This window comes from Egretta garzetta, unplaced genomic scaffold (genome assembly GCF_000687185.1).
Source record: "Egretta garzetta isolate BGI_Z169 unplaced genomic scaffold, ASM68718v1 scaffold18, whole genome shotgun sequence".
Lineage (NCBI taxonomy): Eukaryota > Metazoa > Chordata > Aves > Pelecaniformes > Ardeidae > Egretta > Egretta garzetta.
The window spans coordinates 4,027,965-4,038,862 of NW_009260616.1; the positions used below are offsets into that span (position 1 = coordinate 4,027,965).

The window sequence follows — 10,898 nt, forward strand, 5'->3', positions numbered from 1 at the left end:
GAGACACTGCAACATAAGTCTCCCCTATCAGAAGATCAAGTACTGATGTGGTATAGAATAACAGAAAAAAAGTACGTAAAAGTGAAGGGGATGCCATGGCTTTGTCCAATGTTTTCACTTTCTGTTGTACCTGCATGAGGTAAATAAGTGTAAGTGATGCTGAGTGTATACCAGAGCTGCTCTGAGAAGACAAGTATTTTGCTGACTCAAAAGATATGTATGGAAAAGAGATCTGGAGAGTTCATGAAGCTACTACCTAGGATTAGAATTTGCTACAGAAGCATTCCAAAAAGCTTGGAAAAGCACATGTGGGGAAGCAGGTTTTAGAAATGAGCAGGCTGTTAGTGGAAATGCAAACGAGGCATGTTGCAAGGTGTATGATGTGGCTTAAATGTGAACTGAGGAATGAAGGTGCTGGAGGGCGTATGTATTTACTCATGGAAAGGCCCTCCTTGACCTGCATCCAGTACTGGACACCAAACACATTTCAAGAAAGACCGGGACAAATTTTAGAAAGCTTAGAGATGAGTAACAAGAATTATCAGGCACACAGAAAGCATTGCCCCAGGGCTGAGGAGAGAAGCGATCTTTCTAATGGATAATAGACTAGACACGGCAATAGTCTTATATCAACATGTAAAAGGGGATAAATCTTCCAACGAAGTAGTGAAGTATTTAAATTCCAGGATAGACATCAGATAAAATGACACCCACCCCAAAAAACTCCCAATAGTGAAGACACAGAAGCACTGGAATCAGCTTCCTTGGAAAAGCATGGAATCTCCATGTTGTAGGTCTTGAAGAAATGGCTAGATAAACATCCATTTGGGATAACTCAGGTGCAGCTTGGGTGTTCAGTACTGGAATGTATGGATTGATGAAATGACTTCTGCCTTATTTTCTGTGATTATTTCATTTCTGACACCTCCCAAATAACATCTGATAAAGCAATAGAAAGCTAAATAATAAATTCTTGATGAATTAAGCTTGTTTTAAAATAGTAATAAAAATTTTACAGCATCCCATTCCTGTGCATTATAGGAGGAGGGAAGCAAGTAAAGCCCACAGAGAGTCCTCTCCTAATTTTTAAGGTATGCCTCATCAAAGCATCTGTGGTACATGATTCAGAAGAACCAGTCTATCATGCAAAAACTGAACAGTTTAGACTTCATTCAATGGAGAAAAAGAAGCAAGTCTGAACCACTGTCCAAAGTTCAGTTACTCAAAAGTAGGCTTGTGAACTTGTACGGCTCATGAAAACCTTGGATGCTAGTAAACCTTAACCATACAACAGGCTGAATACTAAAATGACAGATTTAAGCCTCCCAAGACAGGTCAAAAAGCTATTAGCTGTTAAACAATGCTGACTAAAACATAGTTAAGCAAAACTCAATTAATTTACAAAATGAATTCTGGGTAGAAGACAGAGCAGAGAGGTTATTTACGGCCTCAGTAGAATATCAAGACATGATGTGAAACAACATTGCTGAAAGACTGCGCATTCTAATGTCTGTTAGAAAATATTTCAAAAGAATTTAAATCAAAATGAAACGCTTTTCTTTGCTCCAATAGATTTCATTATCTAGAAAGTATGCTGTACGACATGAAACGGACAACCTGAAAGGTCAACCAGAAAGACTGTCAGATTTGCTGTACCAACAACAATTTGCTGGGATATACTTAAAACACAAGAGCCTCACCAAGGCTAAGTATTGGATCAAGACATTTGCATTAATGGGCCTTTGACAGACTAATACTCAATTTTTTTTATACTACACAGAAACCACACAACATGAGTACCATTACAAGATATATAGCATATGGATACCATTAATGCTCGATTATAATTAATACTTGCTCATTTATTTCTCTAAGCACTACTGCAAGGAATGTAGCAGCAGTTTCACAGATGTCAGCTGGAAATAGTAGCCTTTCATTTAATTTGCTGAAAGATTGTTCCCTCCTATTAACTTCCTCGTAAAGATGTGTTAGTGTTGTAACTATAAAAACATAATTTTAACGTGAAGTTTAAACCAATGAAGGCAAATTTCTGGAACAAACTGCTTATCTGGCTCATGAGCCTCTTTTTATTTCCTTCTCAATAGCTCTCAAAACTACCCCACCATTGTACAAGTCTCATTTTGTTGCTGCCCTCTGCTATCTGGACTCCTACAGTGACACCCATGTGTCTATGGCACTTACCACTGTGATTTTATTACTGGTTGTTGGTGGGCAGCGGATTGTTTAATATAGATCAAACTGACTATTCTGACAAGCCTTTAAAAATGACATTGTTCTGCCATATTCTCTAAGCCAGGTCCACTCAGTTAGGTTATGGAGGGCCCACTACAGTGGGTAAGGTCTGCTCACCAAAAAGCAGTAAACATGAACCTGCTCATTTTTTAATGTGAGGTTACAGTGAGAACATGGGAGAACACCACCTATTTTGGGTGTTGGCTAGGTGCATCCACCTAAGCCAATGCAAAGAAGACAGTCCACATTAGCCCGTTGGACTCAGGAGTAAAAAGTCAGATTGCTTGTTCTCTGCAGCACAAAGTTATGCTTGTGAATTCCTACTCTTCTCTACCCTTACACAAAGCAGCCTGGAATGAGTTAAAGGTCACTCAGAGCAGAACATGATCATGGAAGTATTGCTTGTTGGGTCATTCACTCTTAAGGTTGACTAGCCAGGTGTTAGCTCTCTACTATAGTAATTCCAAATTACATGGCAATGTTAGGAAAAAAAAAAAAACCAACCCCAAAAGCAGAGATTCAGCCTGCACAGAGTCCAGTAAGAACCCTAATGCTGGCAGGCGCCAGTAGCAGGAGGCACACTCACTTGAAACGCTCACCCAGCCGTAACATTGATACGATCATGCCATACAGTTAGTCTGAATGCATACAAGATTTTTAGCAACAACACATTGCAAAACGGCACAGAGAAAATCCAGAACAATCTCAGCAGATAAGGGTTCTCTGGTAATCCTTATTTCTCCTTACAGAAGAATTCAGCATCTTCTTTTACAGTTTCCTTCTCAATATGAGTATTATGCTCTCAGTATGAGTATTATGCTGGCCATCATAGCAGAAACACAATGACATGACAGAGAATCAGCTTTCAAACAGTATATGCGACTGAGCACCAATCAGGAAATTAAAAAGAAAAAAGAAGAAAAAAAAAGAGACATTAAAAGCCAACCTATCTATCAAAACTGGACCGAAAGTTTGAAGTGTTGCCGTTAACGTTCCATACCTTTTAATACTATGAGGAAAAACGACAGATAGCTACAGAAAGCCTTGAGGCATTCATATATATGACTGAATTTGCTTTTGGAGGATCTCTTGGACTTTACTACCCACGTCAGTTTTGCAACCATCCATTTTGTTAGCACAGATGAATGAATTATACCACTGGATATCATTTAGGGTTGTATTTTGTCCAACATATATACAAACTAATCCCATAATGTGTGCTCTTTGTCAGTTGTAATATCTGGTAGTACGTGAAAGCACATAACGGAAGTATAGCTGACCTAACTGAAAGTTACAGCGTGATCAAACTGATTTACAGTACTGGAGTGTCTAATCCACCACAAAATGACTTCAAAGAATACACAAGAGACTTCAAAGTATCTCCTTCTCCAAATAGCTGCATTTCATGTACCTATTCTTATTTTGCCATGTGCAAACTGAGCTTTATTACAATGAATACTCATGAAAGTTGTGATACATTGGCTAGTGCAAAGAAAAAACTTAGCAGATTTGAAAATAAAGCAATACCAAAACTTAAGGTACTGACAAAATGGTTTGAAGCAGACAAAAAATAATGAAAATACGAGTTGTTCACAACCATGTGTCTAAACAGAAAGAAAAAAAAGCTAAATTCACTATATTCTTTCTTCATTTGATTTGTTCCAAAATTAATTGTTCAATACAACTAATGCATTAAACTGCCCTGCTGCCTATTTTTTATTTTGAGATACAAGCTAAATTATTTAATGAAAACTTTTTGACATGGAGAACAATACATAATATTTCAGGATCCTAGACCCACTGATATGACAGTGGCTGTGAAACAAATTAAAAGGTGGTATAAGATAGTGAACACCACCACGCATTGACATTACGGTCATTGACAACAACCAACAAACCACTGCCAATTTTCAAGTTCCACTCTTTGTGCTTGAAGTGTTTTATTTTATTTTATTTTATTGTGTTTCTAGGCGTTTTTCATAAAGCAAACCCAATATGAGATCTGCCTAAATCTTACTCTCTACCACTAAACCAACTGAATTTCCTAGTAGGTCTTCTATAATATTTCAAGGCTTTAATTTAATTAGAGCCTCAGCAACACCCTTCCCCCCTGCCCCTCCTCCCCCAATCCCTTACATATTTATTTTCATTATGGAATAATGAAGTCTTTTCATTTCTGCTTAAAATCTTGGCTGGCTCTCTGCTCAGCTTGAGCTGGATCAAACAAAAGACATAGAAGGCTTTTGCTTTACTTCAGGTATCTAAGACCAGGTTTGTGATCCCCACATGTCCTAGGAACAAGTAGGTAAAAGGGTACTGAGCAAACATCCACTTTTAGGCCCTTTAACCATAAACCACAGCACTGCAAGTGGGGAAAACCAGGAGAAAGACTTCAGAAGCTCACTGAGCTGAACTAACCTGCTAATGAAGACATCCACATTGATTCCTTCTAAGGAAGAAATCTAAGTTATTCACAAGCCCCTAAGCCATCCCTCATCTATCAGTAAGATCAGACTGATTTAAACTCTATAGATAATGGTTCCTTTTAAAGGAAGCAATAACCTAGGGAGCTAAAGCAAATGTCCAAGATGTGAAAGACCTCAGAGTTCAATTCTCCTCCAGCTCCAGAGAAGGTTCAAACCCATGCCTGCTAAATTCCCGGGGAACGTCTTAAGTACTAGGCAATAAGCTGTTCTGGGAAATGCTGTCCATCTTTTCTCCTGTTGAAACTGTGTCACAAAACAGATTCACTGGGCTGAAAACTCCCAGTTTTCAGTCTCCCAGAACACCTTCTCTAATGCATTCCTAATGAACACTTAAACAACAACAAATGCCCTTAAAGAAGGCAAGCAAGCCCCCAAGAAGTCTGATGTAAACAAAGCAGGTTTTTTTAACCATCTGTTCACTGACAATGTAAGGATATTGAATAGTTTTGGACAGTTTTCAGAGTCTGATTCACATAGATTCTTTGTGCTCTTTCCCATCCTGTTGTTAAAAATAACACGTAAGATAAGCCTTACTGACAAGTTTACAATACTTTGTTCACCGGTGTATTTTAGGAGATTGAATTTGATAGCAGCAAACCCAGTCAGACTGCTTAAGAGCATTTTCTATGACCAATTCCAGTGCTAGGATCCCAGTTCTCGTATTTGTTCAGTAGCATTTGATTTCCTAATAGATGAGAGGCATTGAGCATGGGGTGATCGACAATAACCTTCATGCCTCATAGAAAAGGCAAGAAGGGCACATGCACCCCCCCACTCAAGTCACCTTGTCATGCTAATGCAATACGCCTAGGTAATTTCTATTTTCCCTTTGTGTTTCTGAAAAGCATTTATGGATAGGTTACGAGAAATGCAAACCGATATGACCACTGCAGTAATTGCATTGGTTAGGTTTATTAATTTGTCACAATTAAGTCAACAAGGGTTTTAGTAACATCGTTATATTACTTGATTAGTTTTGAAAGTGATTATCTTAAGAACTCTATTTAATTGGAAGCATCTCAATTTACAGGGTACATTAAATTCTCACTAGCATTTTAAGATTATTCAACATATGCAGGTCAATTACAAGTAATCACTGTTTCATACAACTGCTTCATAAGAAACTTCAGTACAACACTGGAAAAGAATAAAAGAGGGTTATAAAAATACAACTGAACTTCAGTCCTAAAAGACACAACTGAACTTCAGTTCACATTATTATAGTACAAAGCCATATCTAACATCGAAATTGTTAAAACCATTTTGAAATGGAAGATTATAAAAATTTGAGTAAAGATTAAAAACCAGTTGTCTACCTTAAAACAGATGATGTTAATTTGTCAGAACTGCCAAATCGCTGAATTGCACTAACCGCACTCATGCCCAGCTGCACATTAATTACCAGATTAGAAAGTTATAATTAATTTTCTTGATATCACTACACTGCTTTTCTTCCTTGAGTTAATAAAAACAGATTGCAATCAATCTTTGTTAATTCACACTGCAGAACAGAACTGCTGTAGCTGTTTCCATATGTGAAAAGCACCGCATGCATAGTTCTTGGTGTAATACCCTGCCTAGAAGCTGTATCTTCTGACATTTTAATGAAGTGTTGTAATAAGGGAAATAAATTATAAATTATAATGTGACTTAATATAGTTAGTAGAAAAACTATATAAGCTTAAAAATGAATTTTTAAAGAATCTTCTTAATGACAAAATTCAGAGGTGCATAATATTTCAACATACTTTCAACCAGAAAAGAGGTTTTACTTGTAATTGTACTGTTGAAAGACTTCACTGATGAGACTTTTTAAATTTCTTCATCAGCTGACTTTGTCATTAGAAACCATTAAAAGTGCTCCATACCCGTCCAGCCTTCACAGAACATAAATTGCAAGAAATTTTAAGAATTAGTAAAGGAAAACAGCTTTACAGAGATACAGACTAAAGTTCATCAGAGTTCTGATCAAGAGCGTTCAGTTATAAATACTGCAAAAATAATTAATGCAGCATTCAAGCAGCATACACCTTCCTCTGTGCATATCTGTATTAGCATGAAAAGGTGTATTTATAAAATGGAAAGGATTATTCTCTTGTGAGGAAAGAACGACGGAGTAAAACGAATGCACCTTTTTTCATTTTCCATTTATGCCTGAAAGATGTTTTATTTCTCTAGCCTCATTACTGCTTAAAAGTTATTTCTTTTCTCCCCTTGTATCCCCTTCTTTGTAAAAGATAAGAACAAGTGTAGAAATATGAGAATTGTGACATCATGGCTTCCAAAGGGCGGCAATCTATTTTATTCTGATCTAATAGAAGTTTTCATGTCGTCAGCTTAGGTGTCAGAAAGGAAAGACTGAATACTTGATAGCAAATGAAGGCTGAAAATGTTTTGGGTTTGGTTTTATTTATAAAATGTTTCTGAAGTCTTTCAGGGGATGGTAAAACCCACATAATTCTGTATTTGAGAGAAACCAGAGATAGGAAAAGAGATTTTAAGAGAATATATAGCCTTCAGCAGCAAAGCCAAGTGCAACCTTTTTTTTTTATTTATCCTTTCTCCCAAACTTCCCTAAAGCAATTTGCCTTACACCTGGTTAGATCACCCAGACAACCTCAAACACAGGAGGGAGGGAGGAAGAGGCTGAAAAACAGTCAGGCCAGAAGTCTCAGAAGATGTATGTGGGACAACACCCAGTACAGCTCCCAAACATTAATTTTCACAAGCTATGAAACTGAAACATCTGAAAAAAAACCAAAAAAAAAAAGAAAAAAAATCAGAGAAGCAACCCATAGATCTGGAAAACATGATGCATCCAGGATTCAGATTCCTCGTATGGAGGCTGTGGGGGCAAGGACAGAATCAGAGTTCAGTAGAAAAAACATCCATCAGAGCTGAAAATCATCACTGGTGTGCTTCTCCTCCAGGATAAAAACGGATTAGAAGAGGGCAGCACACACAGAAGAGGAGTAGCAGGGTTAGAAAATGCATAAATTAGAACAGGATCAAAGACAGATTGCAATAATTCTTGATTTACAGAAAACATACCACTAAAAGGCACTGGATGATCTCAGAAGCTTGTAATAAAAACTTGCAACTTAGATTAAGGATTCAAATAAGGTCTGGATGCTGAAGAGACACTACAGGAAACAACACAGGTGCTTTCCAACCCAAACCTGTGCCATTACATTGACTAACACTGAGACAACTGAAAGTAACAGGTACAGCATTTCATGTATCTGCATTTAATGCCGAGATCACAAGACAAGGATGTGTTCTGTATTTAGCTGGATGTATGAAGCTGGTCATAAACCTGAGAAAAATCTAACTAACGATCAGCAATTAAGCAAGCAAGGAAGCCAATAATCCTCCCAACATTTTAAGATTCCTGAAAAGAAAGGGAACTCCGCAAATCTTTCCAAATGCTAAACCTTAGCTGAACAATTAACAAACAATAAGCTTCAGTTTCTGTTAAAAAAGGACCAGACTAAAGCTAAAAATCAGTCTGCATGAATGTTCTAATTACTCTGATATAACAGACTGATTTTTAGAGGAAAAGATTACCTATTTTATGCTGGTTTGTTATTTTACGGTCACTTTTAAAGATTAAATGGAAAACTGGACCGAAAGTATCTGATGTATCCATGAAAATGGATATGCCATGAATTTCAGAAGAACAAAAGATGCCATAGGCAGTTATGACTAGTCAGCTTAAAATTAAACATGCTTACAGAAATGGCATAAAAACCACCCAGCAGCACTGGTATAATGAAAGTGAAACCCCGAAAATTCAAGTTTTGCAGTATTAATAGGATTATGAAATACAATAAAGAGAAGTTTAAAATTCAGGTACATAGAATACTTATTAATGATATACATGACGCATCGCAACTGTATACAGTTTCAGCTGTCCAGCTCGGATGTTGTAGTTTGGAAGAGATTGAGGGGAGATCCTCTTGTATCAACAGCAATGACAAACCATATAATGATAAATAAAGATTTACATATATATACACACACACACACACGTGCATATATGTGTGTGTGCACATCTATAATGAAAGATATATTAAAAAGTTAACATACTTAGAGAAGTATTGAAGGGAAAAAATGTCTTTTTAGTGAGGAAAAAAAAGTAGGCTTCCGTGAACAAGAAAATAGAATCTGTTCTCAGTAATGATTTCTGAAAAAATGTAGTTAGCACCTCTTCTTCACACGTATTATTTCAGGAAGGTAAGAATACAGAGTAACTACAGACATTAGTCACTTATTAAAAATAGTGCTTATTTCAGTATCTAAAATAGTCCTTACCTTCGATGCTAGGTAAAAATCTTGTTCCTCCAGTCTTGGAATGCTGAACAGGTATCATACCCTTATGCATTATTATGACCGACAATTTAGTCAGACAGTCAAACTACAGTGCTCAGTGGATCTCAATCCTTATTATCCACCACACCAAAAAGATGCTTGAACTAGGGTAGGAAAAAAACCAACAACCACCCTTCTGTTTTGAAATTACTGGTTTAAGGAATGACATGCTCCATTTTAGAATTTATCGAGGTAGAAGTATTAAAGCAAATAAAACACAAAGAAAACACTTGGTAAATGCCCGCTCTCCCCTTCTCATGGCTGTTTAAAGAGTTCCCTAATGAAATATGCAGCAATAGATTTTGCAGGCAAATCCCACAAATGTACACACATTGTATCAAATACACAAAGTGAATAATTCATAATTGTCTTCACGATTTCTCATTTAGAAAATCCTTAGGAGAACAATCTTAACACAACTATTACTTTTAGATGAAGTGTTTCCCTGAGGTGACTTGAATTGTGGTAGAAGCGACCAAGAAGTGCTTGTACTCATTTTATTTATTTAAGGAAACCTGAAGTCTGTGTGAACCAATTCCCTTCCCTCTGAAGGAAGCCTCTTCCAAAAATCGTGTTTTGTCTATAAGATTACAGTTTACTGGTCACAGATTAAAATTAGGACATACATGATACAAGCACTTGAAAGGGAAACGATCTTTAACCAGTGCAAAGACTAATGTGCTCACATGCAGGTGTTGGGAGTTCCCAGCACAGTCAACACGGTCAAGGCAGGGCAGCTCAGAGGCATTTAGGTACTAGGCATTTACTTCAGGGTAAGGCAACTGCTCTGCAGTGCCTGGCTCCCCAGTGACCGTAATGGGAGCTAGCTCCTGCTGGGCTGGTAAAACATACAAACATGTCTCGTCTGGAACTGAGCCTCATCCTGCACATCTTCATGTACAACTCCAACTCTCCAATATGTTTGGCAACTCAACAGTAAGGGCTCCCTTGCACCTCCTAGGCGATGGGAAGCTATGTCATACAAATAACTCCTAATTATCTGCCAATATCGAGGTGATAGCAGCAGTTACCCAGCTAAAGCAAGAGCACAAGCAACATCAACATCTATATACTAATTTATAAAATCCCATTTTCAGTAAATGCAATTTCAAAATCTTACAGGCAGATTTCTTTGGGGAGGCAAGAGCAGTTTTAACTATCAGGAAGCAAACTGAGGATCTCATGCAACTTTCCCATGCTCATCACTATTCACCCCATGGGTTTTCACTATTCACCGCTGTGTTTCAGCCAGGGCCTGGTTAATTTACAATCAGACTAGTACAAAATTTGAAATACCTGGCTGGTACATGTCATATTTTGGTACGTGCCATGGGTGAACTTTCTTCTAGGGCAAAACACAAAATAATGCAACCTGTTTATGCTGACTCAAATCCCTCACCCTTTCCAGGGCAGAAATATCTTTTTTGTAAATAGCACACAAAAAAAGCCATTTCCCAATTTTTTAAGCCATCAAGACAAAAAATTATGATAGCTGGGGAAGATTTTGATACCCTGAAGAGAGCGTCTGCTGTGGAGGGGAGCAAAATCCATGAAGTGAAGACCAAGACCGTCCTGTAATCAGCTGGCTTCTGCGGGACTGTTTGTTAAAGGGTTTGTTAGGTTTTAAGAAAGAACACTACCTACTGTTAGCACCACAGAATCTCGAAAGGGTTTGCAATCATTCATTTTATGCTGAGAAATCACATTACTAAAACTCACATAGGGTTTTACACAGATAAGTAGTATGATAATTATGCACTTGTAAGTATTTATACTCATTTTACAGTG

The 10,898-nt window shown here is 37.4% G+C and overlaps 1 protein-coding gene across 1 annotated transcript in view; it reads right to left on the reverse strand.

Annotated features, from left to right (window-relative positions):
* Positions 1–10,898, reverse strand: part of MAN1A1 (mannosidase alpha class 1A member 1) — a 154,118-nt gene that overhangs the window by 48,409 nt on the left and 94,811 nt on the right. The window contains exon 6 of the mRNA XM_035900687.1: positions 5,368–5,378. Within this exon, the coding sequence (XP_035756580.1) occupies positions 5,368–5,378 (11 nt within the window). The remainder of the gene's footprint in view (positions 1–5,367; positions 5,379–10,898) is intronic.